This window comes from Parasteatoda tepidariorum, chromosome 7, assembly GCF_982258835.1.
Source record: "Parasteatoda tepidariorum strain Cologne lab strain chromosome 7, Ptep-v5.0, whole genome shotgun sequence".
In the NCBI taxonomy this organism is placed as follows: Eukaryota; Metazoa; Arthropoda; class Arachnida; order Araneae; family Theridiidae; genus Parasteatoda; species Parasteatoda tepidariorum.
This window is the reverse complement of record NC_141761.1, coordinates 88,556,628-88,575,136: the sequence shown is the minus strand read 5'-3', so window position 1 is coordinate 88,575,136 and position 18,509 is coordinate 88,556,628. Positions and strand designations below refer to the sequence as shown.

The following is an 18,509-nucleotide window of genomic DNA, read 5'->3' as shown; positions in this document are numbered from 1 at the left end:
TGGGTTCAAAATAACAAGGCTACGGAGTTGAATATTGATAGTCGTAAACTCTTAATCGGTTCGGCAGTTCAATATCGAATAGAAAATTTATTGAAAAAAATATTTAACATGCATTTTAATTATCGAATAAATGAATGAGCAAAACAGAGCATCAATGAATCATAAAATGAGTTATTTAATAAATTGTTAAATCAATAAGTGAACAAATATAAATAGATGATATAGCGAACAATGATGCTATTAATCTTGTATATACTTCCTACATTAAAATTACAAATTTCATTATATCCAACTAAAATAAATACCCATCTGTAATTCCGTAACCTTACATTTTTACAGATTTCTAAGATCGTAAAAAATTTCTTAAGATTAGGTTTCTTTATCAAAATTGTTCAAGAAAAAAAAACTAACGCATTAAGTCTTTATCAAATACATAATAGATTTAACTGATATTTAATCCATTTTTGCATTCAATAAAAATATTAAATCAATGTTACTTACATACTTTCAGGCTGAAACAAAGTTAATTTCCCTTTGAAATGTAACTTTATCCAGTACAGAAAAAGTTTCTCAGTAAAATTCAATTGGGGAAAAAAAGTTCTCAGGTCAAGAATATTTTTAAGTCTGATATTCCTATATCATTGCTTATAACCGTTCTCCAAGAAAGCGCCAACATGCTTTTTTGAATCAAATTTTTCTTTCGTTCATTTTTATTTATTTTGTCGGTTAGAACTTTACTACTTTTTTAGTGCTTGAACAAAAAGTTTTGAATTTCAATTTTATAAAAAATATACTAAATTTAGACTATAAAGTGAGACATTGAAAAAATAAGACATATTTTTATTGACACCAGCACAATAGTTTACAAATAATAAGTAGTTTAATCAAACAACGAAGTTTGAATTTATCGTTTTCCTTTAGCGTTTTATCGCTTTCTTTTGACTAAGCTCAACAAATGAAAACAGAATCGTCTGCTTTATTTCAAAAACCAAATTTTATTAACTTTTATTTAAATGAGGAAATGTTATTTTTTTCATTTAATGTGAAGGAATTTTCTTCTAGTTTATAATAATCGAAAGAATATCGTTTTAGAAAAAATAAAAATATCAATCAAAGAAGTCTATAAAAATGCTAAGTTTCTAAGAACCAGTAAAAATCCTTAGTATCAAGCATGTAATGATATAGGAATCGGGAAACAAATTTTTTCTGTAATGTTAAATTTTACAAAAGTATTGGATGCCAGCTACGATTTTTTTGGTTCCTTGGCAACCTAGCACCCGAAATTAGACTCCTACATATCAATATTATTTGCTTTCTATTGCTAAAATATCTCATTGTCTATTTTGTCTTGTTAAATTTACCACAAAAGGAAACTACATAATTTATGGTCATTATTGATTTATACACTTTCATCACTGCTTTTAAACCAAATTACGCTCAGATTCTAGACCAACAAAATGGAACAATCTATTTACACACACTGGCCAATGAATTAGAAACCTGTCAGAATTTCTAGTAAATGCTCTCTTGTGTCTAAATACCCAAGTCAAAATTCTTGATGATCAAATCAAAAACAATTTGATGGTTTATGTTGGTTTCAGTGCTATTCATAATGGTCCAAAATCATTTGATGGTTACCATCTACCAACATTTTCCATTATGCGTTCATGGTTATTGATATGCCCACAAACTTCCATCATTCGATGATGGAAAATGATACTTTAATACCATGATGGTTAACCTTCAAGAGAAAGTCGACTCTCATGGTTCAACAATCCAGGATGGTACCATCTATACATTTCCATGATGATTTAATGGGAATTCATGTTGGTTCTCAGGAATATACCATCAAAACAATTTAGATTTTTTTAATGTTAGACAATCATAAATCAGTCCGAATTCCTACATTAGAATGATGGTTGTTCATAATCGTTCAAACATTTGATTTCTAAGAACCCATGATGGAAATTTGTGATAGTCCATAATGGTACAACAATGTCTTTTCATTTGTTAATAATTATTCTTGTTGATGGCTCAGCAGAAATATACCATCAACACAAAGTTGGTCCATCATTCCTATATATCAGTCCGAATTCCTACATTGAGGTGATGGTGGCCCATGATTATTCCAACATGTGATTTCTAGGAAACAATGATGGAAATTTTTGATGGTTTAACATGAACAAACAAGTTGTTATTCTTATATTGGACCATCATAAATCAGTTCGAATTCCTACACAGGGGTGATGATTAGTTATGTTGTTTACCATCAAAAACTATAGTGGTTCATGATGAAATTATTGACGGTTACCATCAAGATTATGTTGGTCCATAAATGGAAAGTCATCAAAAATTTTGACATGGGTATACAAAATCTATTTATGACTTGAGTGAAAACCTCACCAGAATGCCAGTATTAATACAGGTATGTGACTGCACTTCAAGATAAATATCAGTATATTGGGAAACATGACCAATCTCAGTTGAAAGTTCCTATATATTTGTCTAATATACTGGACGTTGGTTCTGAGCAGATTAAGTGAGGAAAATGCAAAATAGTTGTTGAAATTTAATGAATCACTACTGAGGAAGGTAGGACTAATAACACTGAAACCTCTTTGATTACCAGAGGAAATACAGAAGACTTGAAAGGCGATTACACACCTTCTAGATTTATCTAGCAACGAAACTGGTTTTTGGTTTTAGTAATTTTCATCCCTTCTTTTTCACTGCGATTTGCCAAATTTTTTTTTTCAAGTTTAAATCCACAAGACTCAGCGTCTATTACATTTGACAATATATAGTATAGTTTTGTTGCTTAAAAAATAATATTTTATATTTTTTCCGTTTGTATGGCTGCACAAGGTGATTGTCTATGTAAAATAATGATTTGTTTTACACACGCTGGACGGTGCTTGTAACTGCAAATAAATAAACAAAATTAAGAAAGGTAAGAAACTTGATTCAAGTAAATTTTTGGACGGTTTTATAATAAATATCATACAATTTGAGTTAAATTGGTTTTGTTTCCTGACTAAAATGTGAAGAAACTAAAAAATATCCTACAATATGCAAAAAATGGTAAAAATTAATTTTTTAAGTAAATTAAAAAAAAATTAAAAATGATTAAGTTTAATAAGTGAATTTTTTTAATTAAATGCTTCATTATATTTATGAGCCTACTTTCTGCAAAGCTACATATTTCTAAATGAAAATCATATTTTCCGACATTTCTTTAAGCTAAGAACTCAGTAGGTTAAATATTAATTTGTGAACTCTACTATATGTAGAATTTGTCCCCATTTTCGAGAAACATTCTAAAAATATACAATACGGGTGGTTATTACGAACACCCTGCATACTTTTCTGGCTAACGAGTTAATAATATTTAGGCTTCTTTTGACTATTGTAACATGTTTTGAATATTTTCTTACAGACAAGAAATTTGCTAATGCTATAAGAAGAAAGAGTAAATATCCAGATGCGGTTGATGCAATGAGAAGGAGATCTGAACAACGTATGTTAGGGGTTACTACACCCCAGTCCCTCACAAGACCCCCTACACCACTCATTAACGGCAATGTAGTGGACTTCCAGTGGTCAAACCAAGGAAGTTTTAGATCCCAAAGACGATCCAGGATTATCGAACATATGATAGATGCGTCCGATTCTGAAAGTGTAAATAGTTTTCAAATGTCGAATCCACCGCCAACTTCATCGAGTCCGACGCCAAGCAGTCGTTCAAACAGAGCATCATCGTCCAGAAGAACCCAAGAGAATTCTTAAATTATTTGTAAATGTTTTTGCGCATCTGCTTTCATGTCTGTGATCATATATTTTAATTTATAAAAATCACTACACATAAAATTTGCAACTTTCAGCATCATCAATTTAGTTTCAAGAAAAATTTGTCAATTCTTTTACTTTGTTCTACTCTTTACAATTCTGTACATAATTCTACAATCGTTGCCGCATTTTTCTAAACATATAGTACAGAAAAATCGCATCATGTATAATGCAAACTTTATAAAACTAGGAATTATTGGAAGACTTGTGTATCTTGTAAATGTATCATTTATAAACAGAAAACAAATGAGATTTTTAGAAATTATACTTGTAGCAAAATATTAAATATAAAAGAGGCACTTCTTAATATTTTAAAGGTCCACTAAGAATGCACAAGGTACAGAATAGTGTGCGGCATCATTTACTGCAACACGATATACACCGAAGAGCCATTACATTATGACCACCCTCCATCTATAACAATGGGCTCGCTCAGGTTTTCATGGTTTCTCGACCAGAAACAATGTTTTCATGGGGCACATTAGGGCCCACAATCCCTGACGTCTGTAAGCTACTTGAACATAGTTGCAGACCAGATTCACCCATTCATGGCAACAGTTTTTGTCTGCGGGGGATGGTGTTTACCAACAGCATTATGCACCATGTCATAAGGGTCGAAAGGAACATTCCAGTGACTTTCAAGTCATGTCTTGGCCCCCAAAATCACCTGACCTTAATTCAATAGAGCATTTGTGATCCTACTTGGAAAACCAAATTCGTGCTGCCACGCTACCCACTCGCAATGTGAGGGAATTGCAGGACCAGTTGGTGAGCGCTTGGTACCAGATACCTCAGACTACCTATCAGCACCTTGTGGGATCAATGCCACGGCGGTTGCTAGCAGTTTTGAGGGCTAAAGGTGGTCCTAATGTAATGGCTCTTCGGTGTATAAGTCATTCAAATAGAGTCTAACGCAATTGATTTCATTCCAGTTGTCTGGCCATCGTAAGAGGACGATTGAAGGTCAAATAATGGTACACCCTTTTGTACGGAGTCTATCATTTAAAATAGGGGTTACCAAGGAAAGTAAAAGAAACGAACCAATTTTGCGATTCTTCAGCACAATGACATCCCTCACCAAAATGAACTCGCCAAAGGACAATCGTCTTCTTACCTGGACCAAACAACACTTGGCGCTCTGAGTTGCTTACAAACACAATAAAAATGGGAAATTAAAAAAGAAACAGTATTTATTTCGTTCTTTAATAGAGCTCAAGAAATAACCCGCACGTTCATACGTCTTCCGAACATTCCACCGAGAGCTAGAAAAATGGAGCAAATAATTGCGCATATGATCAATACAACGAGGATAACTATAATCACACCAACAATCAATAATATGACAGACACCAACCAAAACGCGAACAAGTAGACTGTCTTGTCACAAAAAGTCTCACTGCAGTGATCAACACTGTCCCATCTTGCGTGAACAGTGTATATCCAATAGCAACCTAAATCAGAAAAATAAAATGCAAGAAGTTGAATGACAAATAAAGCAATAAACTATATAGTGAAAGTAACCGGACAACCAGTAATATGAACTCAAAAGAGTCCTGGGGCATATGATGGTCCCCCTTTTGCACTCAGGACAACCTGGACTCACATGAAAGACACCACTAGTTTCTGAAAGCTGGCCATACCCAGATAGCATTGATTTTAATGTCGACAACAACTTTTATCACAAAGTCCAACAAGGTTTATTAATGATTAGCAAATAAACCGTGTAAGCTTGAAGCAACGTTAAATTTAACTAGTGTAGCTTACTTGCTGTAAGGTTCGCACTATAAACTCGCTTAAACAATCCTTTTACATCGAAATTAAATCTGCCTTTACAAAATAAGGTTAGAAAATCCTCTGGTATAGAGGCTGCATCGTCGTTCGCAAGTCAAAAGTTGACAGCTATCTCAAACCTAGGATGAATTCACCTTCTCAAGTTTTATTTTAGGTTTTATGACCATCACTGAAACAAGATTTATTTGAGCAGGCTTTACTTACTTTTTATATACTATTTATATATTTTTTACATACTTTCTTAAACACTTTAAAAGTGAATCGTTATGATTTCAACACAAATGAAATATTACATTTGAGAGCCTAGACAAAGCTAGAATGAAAAAAGACAAAAACGAAATTTACAGTAAAAGCTAAAAAAAATGATGTTTTTTGCTAAGTTTTGCATGCATTTGTTCAATAGTTAAAGAAACAAGCTCGGTATAATAAAATTTCTTCTAAATTTGAAAAATGATTAATTAACCAATCTTTTTACACCAAACAAATGAAGATACGATGTTTGTCGTAAAAGATTGCCTGCGATCTGGGTATGAATTTACTTCCAGTCGTTCATTATTAGAACTGAAGTGAGTGCATGACAGTGAGACGGACGATTCGGCTAGCTTCATATTTTACGTCCTAATTCATTATAAAGGCGCTCTATGGGGTTAGATAAGGGCTCTGAGAAGGCCAGTTTTTAAGCACAAATTTCGCCAAACCCTGGCTGCGCAAGTCTTGATGTGTAAACTGAGAAATACTCCTGCTGAGAGGTAGGTACTTTATTTACGTCGCATTAGAGCTGCACAATGGGCTATTGTCGTCTATGTTTCCAGTAACATGCTAAATTTATGGAACCCAGCCATACCACCATACCATTATGAAGCCACCATACTATTATGACAACACCACCATAACATTATGAAGTTGTGTGTCCAGATCCGTTTGTGTGTAGTCGAAATTCAAACCCAAGGAAGGGCTGGCAAAAGAATTACAATGAGTTTTTAAATTTTCCGATATTATGTTTTTTTAAGTTCGTGAAATGTACAGTGTGCATAGAGATCGAATTTTAAAGAAACTGTACTTTTAAAATTCAATTACTCAGGAAATATTTGACCGATTTCACTCAAAACTTGTATTTTGCCATATAAAATTACATCCCTTAAAATGATGTAAAAAATTTATGCCTTGCAATTCGAAATTTTTTCGACTATGATTTAATAAAAAAATAAAAAATAATAAATATTTACTGAAAGTTATATTTTACATGGAATGGGAAGAGCAATTGAAATAAATTACAATGATATGCTAAATAATAAGATAAATTACAATGGTAAGATAGAAAAGAGTTAAACAGTGAACTAAAACAAATAAATAAAAATACATAAATAAATAAATAAAATAAAACAAGATATCTCACTAAATTACTTTTGTTCTAGTGATAGAATTGCAAAACACTTAAGTGCGAATCTTAATGGTCCAAAGTCAAAGATTCGATTTGTTTTAAAATTTCGCGAAATGTAACGAAATTAGCATATTGTAAAAAAAAAAACATAAAGAGGTCTAAATTTGTACTCTAAACTAAATTATGGTTGCAATATATTTCAAACCACAGCCATCTCCCATAATTTGATGGTCAAGAAACCAAGAGGAAATACGTTTTTATGTCTGATCCTATATTTTAAAAATTCATACTTTGGCACTAATTAATAACATATTTAGCGTCAACCCTTTGAACCATTAAGATTGATCACACAATCTATATACCTAAGTTTAATTTTTTTTCAAGTACAGTTGATTACACTGGGGTAAAATTTTTTAGATTAAATTAGTTTTTTTAACAGATTTTACAATACTTTCGTATCGTTGGTTTCAAATCTGCGATCAGTTTCTCCCTTCAAACTACAATTAACAGCATTTTTAGTTTCTTTTTTGTCGATATGTAAAAGTTTGAAATCCACAAATATAACAAAAGGTCGCATAAATGTTGCGACAAACGTATGGGGGAGTTAGGTGCGCACCACCAGGATTAAAACTGCTTTAGAACTCATACCCAGAAATATCATCACATGCCACTAGAGGCACTTCCTCTTTATAAACTGTTTCTCTTCGCTTGTTTCTGAACAGGCCACAACAGAAAAATAACTTTAGCCATGCACGATAACAACTTATGCAATCCTGATGATGTGCCCTAACTCCCCTAGAAGTTTGTCATAACATTCATGCGATCCTCTGTTATGTGTAACATTTTTAAACTTATACATAAAATAGACTAAAAATTTAGTTTTTCAAAAAATCTGTAGCTTTAAAAGCAAAAATAATTTCGAACTTGCAACAAAAAACATGGTCCCTAGCGTTACTTTTTAAATTTTGCAATCGTTTATTTCGTTTCGCTTTCGTTTTTAGTTTCGGTTTATTAGCAAAATGTCTTTACATAAAATTATAATAATTATAAATGTATTATAAATTTTATGAATTTTACTCTTTTTTAAATTAAAAAAAAATATCGACTTTTAAGAAATGATGGTAAATGAAAAGCCAAGGTTAGTGAGCGGTGTCTCCGCAGTGGACTGATTGTTAAGACACGGTTCGCAGCAGATCACCGAAGTCAAGCATAACTGTTTGCGGTCAGGGTGCGGGGGGGGTGACCACTTGGATTCGTCTACGCAGGAACCGAGGGTGAGAGGTATTAGTCCTCGTTAAGCTGTTCTACAGTAAAGTGCTCAACTTCGCGTGCAGATCGTCGGGCTACCGAAGCGGGGTGCCATCTCCTCTGCAGAGGATCAAAATTGGGATGGTATGTCTTCGGATCATCCTCAGGGATGCTTCCCAGACCGTCGCCAATAGCCCGTTGTGCAGCTCTAGTGCGACGTAAATTAACAACAACAACAACCAAGCATTTAAAAAGGAAGAAAAATTCTTTGCATTATATATATATATATATATATATATATATATATATATATATATATATATATATATATATATATATATATATATATATATATATATATATATATATATATATATATATATATATATATATATATATATATATATATATAAACTTACTTTTTAAAAAAAAGATTTTCAACCGAACCCTGAGCAATCCCTGTTTTTTCACCTCCTTCCTCGAGTACGGTTCCGATTACCACATAGTTATGAATTCGGTGCTACTTTGCTTTGACCAGAAGAAAAAATATTTTTTCAACGAAAAAAAAAGAACCGTTTTTAACCAATATTGGTGATCGAAATGGCTGCAGGTGGCGTAGTACAGAACTCTCGATCTATGGCAGCATTTCGCATGCTTTTACCATTAGCGCGTGGGGAGTCATGGGAGAAGGAAGTACGTTAGTTCCCGTCTTGATTTTCAAATAGATTAAAATCTTTTAAGTTAGGAAACTATATGGAACTGAAAACTACATTGAACATAGCTCCAAAAGGAAGTGTCGTAGAAATTTTTAAAAAAATATTTGTGACAATTAAATACGAAAAATATTAAGAAAGGGGAAAATATTATAATACATTCCTATACAACTGGGGAGAGGGAAGTGGGAAGGGTCAAGCCGCGGAACCGGTCCATTCCCCAGATGGCGCATAAGAGCGTTTCGATCGCGAATAGTTTAAACCTAAATAAGATTATATAACAAAATAACTGAAGTGAAAAAGTTATCTTTCATCGAATAGTTATGAAAATATTAAATGAACTTTGAGAAACTTACCAGTAATGAACCATATCGTTTGAAAAACATCGACGATGTAGTAACAGACTATCATTTTTGGCCAAAAGCTCAGGCACTTCTGAATAATACCACACACCCCAAAAACAATTAGGAAGATAGGAATATATCGTTGAGCCGGACAATCATGTATAAATACGATCCCTATAATAATGAATACAAGGTGATCATGATTGGGAAAATCAATGAAAGAAAAACAAAAAGATATACAAAATATATAGTTTGTTGCTTTTTGGTTAGGCAGCTTGGCTTCTTTTTCAAGTTCATCAACAAATGACTCTACTGAGAAAAAGTGTGGGGAAAAAAATTTTCTTCAAAACAGCTATTGTTTGCGGCAGCAAGATAGTATAGTGTGAGGACAAAGTTAACAGACACACGTGAACATATTTCATTTGGATTGTTCAGATATGATGCAGAAGTACAGTTAGATAGCTTTTAGAGTCTGCTGTGAAATCTGTTAGAAAACTTTGTAACTAATTTTAACATTTGGTGCAAATAATTTCTGGTTTCCAAAGCAAAACGTCATCTTTTTCAGGCTTTCTTAATTTGATTTTTCAAATAATCGAACACTTTTGGAACTCCCTGTATATGAAACCCCATTAAACGAAGCACCACTATAAGTAGGTCAAGTTTACCCCATTTTAATATCCACAGTTTTCTGGGAACATCCCACCTCTATATTTATCGGCCCGTATCAACAATTAAATTTTTCATTTAAAATTCCATCATTACTATCATATTTTCGTCAACCCTTTTTTTACATACTTCAAGGACCCCTTGGGGTTCGCAAAACAGCGGAAAAGGAAAAACGGTTTATAGTCTGATTTGATTGGCATATTGTTTTTAGATTAAAGGTTTATGGTATATTGGTTTTTATATCGATTATGTATCTATATCGATTCTAATTTCATAATAATAGTAATAATTAAGAAAGAGTTTAGTAAATAATTAAGCTATTAATTTCCTTTTTACAAAGATTTTTTTCTGCAAATCAAAATTTATATTCTAGGATAAATATAAAAATGCAAGGCTACGTTATTATTTTTAAGAAAAATAACAATATTTAAAACAAGTCATAGTCAACAGTTTTTTAAATAACAATTAAACATTAAAAATAGTGCCGGTTAAACTTTGAAGGTCAAAACACTGGAATTTTCTTACCTATAGTTATCATTATTAATTGCAATATGAAAAGAAAACAGCTACCCAAAACGTCTAAAGAAACCATTCCTAAAGTGAAAAGAAGTGAATAAATAAATGAATAAAATAAAACGTTAACTGTCATTTTTATGAAAAGAATATTAATAAAGGAAAAATGAAACATATCTGATTAAATATTGGCGAAAAGTTTTGCACCTTAAGATACTGACAATTTCTAAAATTTCTAAACATTATTTAAATATCTAATTAATATTAACCGAAGCTGAATTAAATTAATAACTTATCTGTTACGTATCTTAATGCTGTCATAAAGATATTGTTACTTCCGTTTCGTTAGTAATGCCATCTGTAAGCAATGATTGAAGCTGTCTGCTACGCTTTGTCGAATTTCTAAGCATTATTTCAATTGCTAACTAATATAAACCAAAGCTGAATTAAATCAATAACTTATCTGTTACGTATCTTAATGCTGTCATAAAGATATTTTTACTTCCGTTTCGTTAGTTATGCCCTCTGTAAGCAATGATTGAAGCTGTCTGCTACGCTTTGTCGAATTTCTAAGCATTATTCAAATATCTAATTAATACCAACCAAAGCTGAATTAAATCAATAACTTATCTGTTACGTATCTTAATGCTGTCATAAAGATATTTTTACTTCCGTTTCGTTAGTTATGCCCTCTGTAAGCAATGATTGAAGCTGTCTGCTACGCTTTGTCGAATTTCTAAGCATTATTTCAATTACTAACTAATATAAACCAAAGCTGAATTAAATCAATAACTTAGTTGTTACATATAAGGCTATCTCAATGCTGTCAAAAAAGTACAGTTACTCCCGTTTACTTATGCCCTCTATAAACAATGATTGAAACTAGAGTGCCTTACTCTAGGCACTCTAATTGAAACCACCTGTTGCGCTTTATCTTTTTTTGTTAGATCTGGACAAACCGATTTAGGAAACTAGTGGGCTCCATTTTTTTAGTCACGATTAATCAAAATTACCACGAATCATTATTGAAAGGACATGTTTACTAAAAAAAAGAAGAAAAAAACATGAAATAAAGCGTTGCGTACCATCTAGGAGAGAAACATTTAACCTTGTGAAAGGCACATTGAATATGCCTGGCCCGGCAACGAGCACATCGGCGCCACCTTCGCCACGGATATTCACATTGGTTCTTTCGGCTGCTCCTAAAAATTCACAAATAAATAAGCTAATTCACATCAACTTAAACCTGTTTTGATGCTTGCTTAAAAGTGCGCAAATTAACAAAGGTCTACTTGTTAATTATCACATTTAAAATCATTCCCAAAACCATTAATGGTATAAAATTATTTAAAAAAATTAACTTATATTCTTTTTAACGAGAGGGTAAGGAAAAAATTTAGAAAGATTTTGAACCATGTACTAAATAAAGTTTCTGGTCTTCACCGAGCAAGAGTATCTTAAAGCCGGGATAGCCTGGTTGGAAGGCGTTTGACTCACTTTCGTGAGAGTAGGAGATCAAATCCAGCAGGTCGAGGACTCCCCGTGTAGTAAATAGTGACTGGCGCACGTTAAATCTGCGGGGTCACAAAGCCCTCCATATTTCCATAACAAATTATACCTCTGGGTGTTCTGGATTGTAGATTGGTCGTTCTCTGATCTAGATTAAAATTAAGATCTGTATGAATGGGTCCGCCCTGTAAACGGGTGTGGCAGAAGTCGAATTCTTTGCCATAGATGGCGCCACTGGAAAACAAGAACAATCGCATCCCCTTATGCCCTACGTCAACAAACTTTTTTTAGCATGTTTACTGAACTGTAAGTGGGTTCTCATAGAAGCAAAATTCATCAAAGTGTGTAAAAATCTTAAACAAATAATACAAATATTTATTACTGATAAGCTAACCTTTTAAAAAAAGATTTTTTTAATATTTAGCATAGACTTTTCAATAGATTTTCTGGGCAACTTTTTAGGTAATTCATAAGATATTTCTTAAAAAAAATCTAAAGGATTGAAAGTCATACCGACTGAAGAAAATTAATATCATGACATAAATAAAGTGTAAAGTTTGCCATGTTTTGAGTGTTATTTTCAGTCTTTTATGTTTTCAGCTGAAGTTAACCAACTGAATGGTAAAAAGTATAAACTATATTCTAAACAGTGCAGGAACAGTATAGGAGGGATATAACAGTATAGGATAACATGTTTTGTAAGCTTCAACATAAAAATAAATTTAAAAAAAGAGAAGTCTTAATGCGAATTTTAACCAACTCTACCTACGCTTTGCTTCATAAGGTTAACCATCCATAGAAATTGAATTTCAATAATAAGTTTTCAGATTAAGTTATTTTCTAACGAAACGTTTTCAAATTAAGTTATTTTTTAACAAACATACTCGAAACATACTTAAGTTTTATAAAAATATTTAAGCTGTTAAGGAGCACTCTATAAGCAGACAAAAAATTTACGTTTAAACATTGATCAAGGAAACGTTCCCAACCGAAATTTAGAATTGAATTAAATTTTTACAGCATTTGTTAATGACTATAGCTCTTCATCGGGAAAAATGAATGAAAATTTAATCGAAAAAGTTGTTGCGAGACATGCATTTCCGTCAGGGAGTGGCCCTATCCCATATTAAATCTTTCACAAGTGCCGTTTTGCTGCATCGCTATTGGACAATCGTGCTCTGACGCCCATTAACATTGACTCATAATCTTGAGTTCATTCGTTACGTAATGAATGTAATACTTTAATGAATTTTCATATAAAACTCCACTTGATTTGGTTCTCTATTTCATCAGTTATCCACGACTCGTTCCTAAACTGAACATGAGTGTAGTAAGATAAAACGTAAGAAGAGGAATAGAGTGAAGCGAAGTATAAATAAAAGAATAGAGTAAGTAAGATTGCGCTTATGAAGAGAAAGACAACCAATAAGTAAAGGAATAGAGTAAGTAAGATAACGCTTATGAAGAGAAAGACAAGTATAAGTTGAGGAATAGAGTAGGTAAGATTGCGCATATGATGAGAAAGACAACGTATAAGTAAAGGAATAGAGTAAGTAAGATTGCGCATATGAAGAGAGAGACAACGCATAAGTAAAAGTTGTTGTTGTTCATTTACGTCGCACTAGAGTTGCACAATGGGCAATTGGCGACGGTCTGGGAAACATCCCTGAGGATGATCCGAAGACGTGCCATCACAATTTTGATCCTCTGCGGAGGGGATGGCACCCCCACTTCAGTAGCCCGACGACCTGCACGAGAAGTCGAGCACTTTATGGTAGAACAGTTTAACGAGGACCAATACCGCACATCCTCGGTCCCTACGCAGACTGATCCAAGTGAACACCCACCCGCACACTGACCGCAACCAGTGATGCTTAACTTCGGTGATCTGCTGGGAACCGTGTCTTAACGATCAGTCCACTGCGGAACATAAGTAAGTAAGATAACGCTTATGGAGAGAAAGACAAGTATAAGCAGAGGAATAGAGTAAGTAAGATTGCGCATATGATGAGAAAGACAATTTATAAGTAAAGGAATGGAGCAAGCAAGATGTAGTAAGAGTAATGTGATCATAGTAGTAGGAATAGAGTAGTGAGATCAGGATCTCCCTCTGCTAAAGCGTCCTCTTAACTTATTACTACGGATTCCTGCAGGTATAGTCTGTCTATGTAAAGAACTCCTCGCGTCATTCGTTTGGAGCAGTAGCGATGATCATAGTTATGAGGTTTAATTATTTCAAGTAGGGTTGTTGGGTCCATATTTAAGATAGGTTTTGTCTCGAGTCAGTGAGAGAAGGGGAACCAGGGGAGAAAGAAACTCCCTCTTATAAATGCCCTATAATGTTTCAGCAGACGGTCTTAGACTTCGTAACGAGGGGAGTTCTTTTTATAGACAAACTATAATCTTCATTGATGAATACAGACGTAAAGGTTTAAATAAATTTTTAAAAAATAAATAAAAATACTGTTAGGTGATTCCAAGAGTTTAGCTGTAGGTGGCAGTTCTTTTATCTCCATAGGTGTATTATGAGATCCCCTGCTATCTTCTTCTTCTTTTCTAGAATCTTTCGCAGGAGGGTTAATTATCATTGCTGTTTTTATTTGAAAAATTGAATTTAATAAACCTAACGTAAAAATAAACATAACATAACATAAAAACAAACATAAAATAAGAATAAATACAAAAAGTACACTAAACATAAAGAGCGAAAAAAAATTAAATAAATAGTGTGTACATAGATATAAATAATATAACCAATGAAAAAAAAATAATGTGTAAAATGAATAAAAGTAATTTTAAAAATGAATAAATATAAATTAAAAACAAAATAGATTGAAAAAATATGTCTCAACGCTCGGTAATGCACTTTATAAAATAGAATTATTAGACCACTATTTATATGTAAGACAATGTGTTCTCAAATTCGGAGCTTTAAATTTTTCCACGGACGAATAGTTACAATTTCTTATTAATGAAGAAATAATACTGCAACCTATTATTAATAATTATTGAAATAGATTATTAAGAGCCACGCGTTATGGAATAATAATAAAAAATATTGCACTTACTCTACATTGATTTATCTATCGTGGGCGAAAATTGAAGTAATACGTTTATAATATGTATGTTTTAAGACTTACATTTCATATGTTCTATTTATTTGCATGAATATATATAAAATAATGTATGAAATATACGCATAAATAACTAAATTACACGAGCAAATATAATTAGAAAACTTTTATTACTGCTTGAATAAAGATGCCTTTTTTTTCTTGAATTCACAAAAAAGAAGAAAATGAAGTCATTTTAAAGCGAAATACAACTACGAATTTGTCAAAAATTGCATGCTTTTTCAAAATAATAAATAAATTGGTAGGCGTAATAAACAAAAACATAAACATTTTGGAAATACACTTGAAATATTTGATGACGTAATTTGTGTTGCACGTATTATTTTTCGCTTCATGAAAATGTTTTTAACAAAATGGCGAGACACTAAACAGAACATGCATCCAGAGTTTAACTACAAAGCACATTACAAGAGAAAAATAAATAACATTTGTTACCGAGCTAGGTTATGGTTAACGAGTATCCCAAATATGATCGAAAATTTGGAACGGAATGAGAGAGGTGAGTGAAGAACGGAAGGTAATAGAAATGTACGGCTTACTGAGTTCTGCTCAGGAAACCATATCATTTATTCCGAATAAATTTCACACTTAGTAACGCAGTTCATCAACAGATATGAAGCTGCTAATTGAGAAAAACCCTAAGACAGTGTTTTTAAAGTAATCACCATTTGCAACAACACCATAGAGCAGACAATATTTAGAATGATATTTCACGCAAATACTTCAGTTAGAATGGTTTGATAGCCAGCAAAAAAAAAAAAAAAACGTTTTTCGTCAATCATTCTATCTGTTGACGGAAGCTTTAACTAATTTTGGCACTTCATGATAATGAATACTTGATGTTCTAAACAAATCTATTTGATGTATCAGGATTTTAAAAATGGAATACAAAAACATACTTATACTTCAAAGTTAACTTGCATACAGCTTACATGAGCCTTTTTCTCCCTTGTTCCTGACCTCGGTTTTTGAAGTGGAGATGCAAAGATATAGAGCTTTATCTAGAGGTGATAATTTTTCCAAACTTTCGAGGGATAAACCTTAAATATGCTAATTAATTAGTGCAAATGATATTTTAAGTTGTATAAAACATAAAAATTTCACAGTTTATTGTTTTTTTCATGAACAATTCAAAGTGAAATCGTATATTTGGTCACTCCAAAACAAAACAAGGCACCGAAGATGTAAGTGACAAATAGTGACCTTAATGAAAGAATTGAAAGCCAAGAGCATTTTCACTTAATATTCTAAACGAATTAAAAGTTACGAGAATTTTTATATGATGTTCAAAATGAGTTAAAACTTACACGCTTTTTTATTTAGCATTCGAAACGAATTAAAAGTTGCGTGCATTTTTAAGAATTAATAAAATGTTCAAGAATTAATAAGATTCGAAATGAATTAAAAGCTGCATGCCTTCTTACTTAATATGCGAAACGAATTAAAAGTCATGAGAGCTTTTAAGTAACATTCGAAATGAATTAAAAATTACACACCTTTTTACTTAGTATTCGAAACGAATTAAAAGTCACGTAAATTTTCAAACAATATTCGAAATGAATTCAAATTTACATGCATTTTTTCTTAGTATTCCAAACGAATTAAAAGTAGCGTGCATTTTTAAATAATATTCGAAATGAATTAAAACTTACCTGTATTTCTACTTAGTATTTGAAACAATTAAAAGCTACGAGCATTTTTACATAATATTTGAAACGAATTTATGTTTGTATTTCTATTTTTAGTATAAGAACAATACATACTAAACTCTTATTTACAAGTATTCATTTATTTAAATTCTTGACCCCAGCTTACAGAAAATTTTTTAAAAGTTTTTTTTAAAGTACAAGTTAGCGCAAATGTAAATTTTTTGTTTTAAATAAAAATTTACAAATTCTTTTTTGTACGCAAAACTTAGTAGGAAAAGAATAGAGCCAAAATTTGCTATGGCTTCAAGTGAAAAATTAGTATTTGAAAATGACTACTCTCAAAACATAAAGTTTTTATGCAATTAATTTTTCCAAATTATTTTAATTAATTATTAACATTTTCATGACCAATGTAATAAAGAGATTGAAAAGCAAAACAAATTCATAAAATTTGACTCCAGTTGAGCAAGAAAAAATAAATAATAGTAAAAGGCTGGAGATCGAGAAATATTGACCTCACTTTGTATCATTGTATCCTTTCATCCTCCTTAAATTGCAGTTTTCTTATAATTTATTTTTTAAATTTAATTCCAAAAATAAAATTTTCTTCTAAAGCCCCAAAGAACACAAAAAATGTCTCAGACAGTATGCTTTTTTTCAGCTTTTGAGTAATAGTGAAAGTTTATGAATTGATATCAAATAATAATAGCACTAAAAGTTTTTTTTTAATGTGTACCTGCACACAAGTCTTTATGATCTAATGTAAGTTTCATTCGTTTGGAAAAAGTTATAGGCTTGGCGACAAATGTAGTTTTTTTATGTACAAATATATAAATTTTTAATTGCTAATAAAATACTTTTTTTTTTAAATTTGAGTAAACATAATAAAGAATTTTCAGCTTCATAAAACTATGTATCTAAAAATCGCATTAACAAAATATATGAATATGGTGATGGATAATTGAAAAAAATTTAGCTATCTTTTACCTGCTCTTTTAAAAACTTTGATTCTGAGGAAACAGTCAATGAAAACAAGTTATTGTTTTTAAAACACATCGAACATGTTTAAAAGACAAAGCGAAAACATAACTCTACTTCAATAAAATTTATGCTAATGATAGCCCGAAAGAATTGTATCTTATTTGTTTATTAAGAGCTTGAAACTTTAGTTTGCTTTTTCACACAAATAAACAGAATTATATATTGAGACACAAAGTGGTACATAGAATTTTTTTTTTTAACTGTAATGCTGGAGTATGTAAAAAGTCATTGCTTGTCTTTTTCAAGACTTTCTTATCGCACGGACACAGTGCCCTGCTGCGGCATTAGTCTTAATTATTAGTTAGATGATAATTTTATCCTTTTCTTTTATGATTTTCATTTAAGAAATTGTCTTTAACCGCTAGGCGCTTTGTTTTATTGTAATTGGGTACTTGCAACTCGAAAAGAAGTGAAGTGATATTACATAGCTATGAGATTTAATTGGAATATCTGTAAGCGACGTCACGTGTGTGCGTCGAACCTGATTGGCTTCTGAATTGACAAATGGCTGGATTTACAGACGATTACGTCAATTACAGGCGTCCAATTCACAATTTAAAAATTCCATGATGTGATTACTGTATTGATTGAAATCGAACATATTTTAAATTAAATGAAATAAACGAATCAATATTTTCAAAACTACGGAACTCCACCTTTCAAGATTTGCTATT

At 31.8% G+C, this 18,509-nt stretch overlaps 2 protein-coding genes across 3 annotated transcripts in view; one reads left to right on the top strand and one right to left on the bottom strand.

Moving 5' to 3' along the window:
- Nucleotides 1–3,890, top strand: part of LOC107447831 (chitin synthase chs-2) — a 55,874-nt gene extending 51,984 nt beyond the window's left edge. The window contains exon 19 of the mRNA XM_087168243.1: nt 3,437–3,890. Coding sequence (XP_087024369.1) covers nt 3,437–3,786 — 350 coding nt within the window. The 3' untranslated portion in view covers nt 3,787–3,890. The remainder of the gene's footprint in view (nt 1–3,436) is intronic.
- A 1,145-nt stretch (nt 3,891–5,035) lies between these two features.
- On the bottom strand, nt 5,036–17,861 carry LOC107447832 (uncharacterized). Of its 2 annotated transcripts, XM_071182890.2 has the most exons (7): nt 17,782–17,861; nt 16,045–16,185; nt 14,476–14,634; nt 11,588–11,704; nt 10,515–10,583; nt 9,336–9,497; nt 5,036–5,297 (listed from the first exon to the last, which is right to left on the bottom strand). In XM_071182890.2, exons 3-7 carry the CDS (start codon nt 14,597–14,599, stop codon nt 5,059–5,061), a joined length of 711 nt encoding a protein of 236 aa, XP_071038991.2. In that variant the 5' UTR covers nt 14,600–14,634; nt 16,045–16,185; nt 17,782–17,861; the 3' UTR covers nt 5,036–5,058. The 2 variants fall into 2 exon arrangements, with proteins under 2 accessions (XP_071038991.2, XP_015918350.2); XM_016062864.4 differs by lacking the exon at nt 17,782–17,861 and having other exon boundaries at nt 14,476–14,601; nt 16,045–16,148.
- Nucleotides 17,862–18,509: the final 648 nt, after the last annotated feature.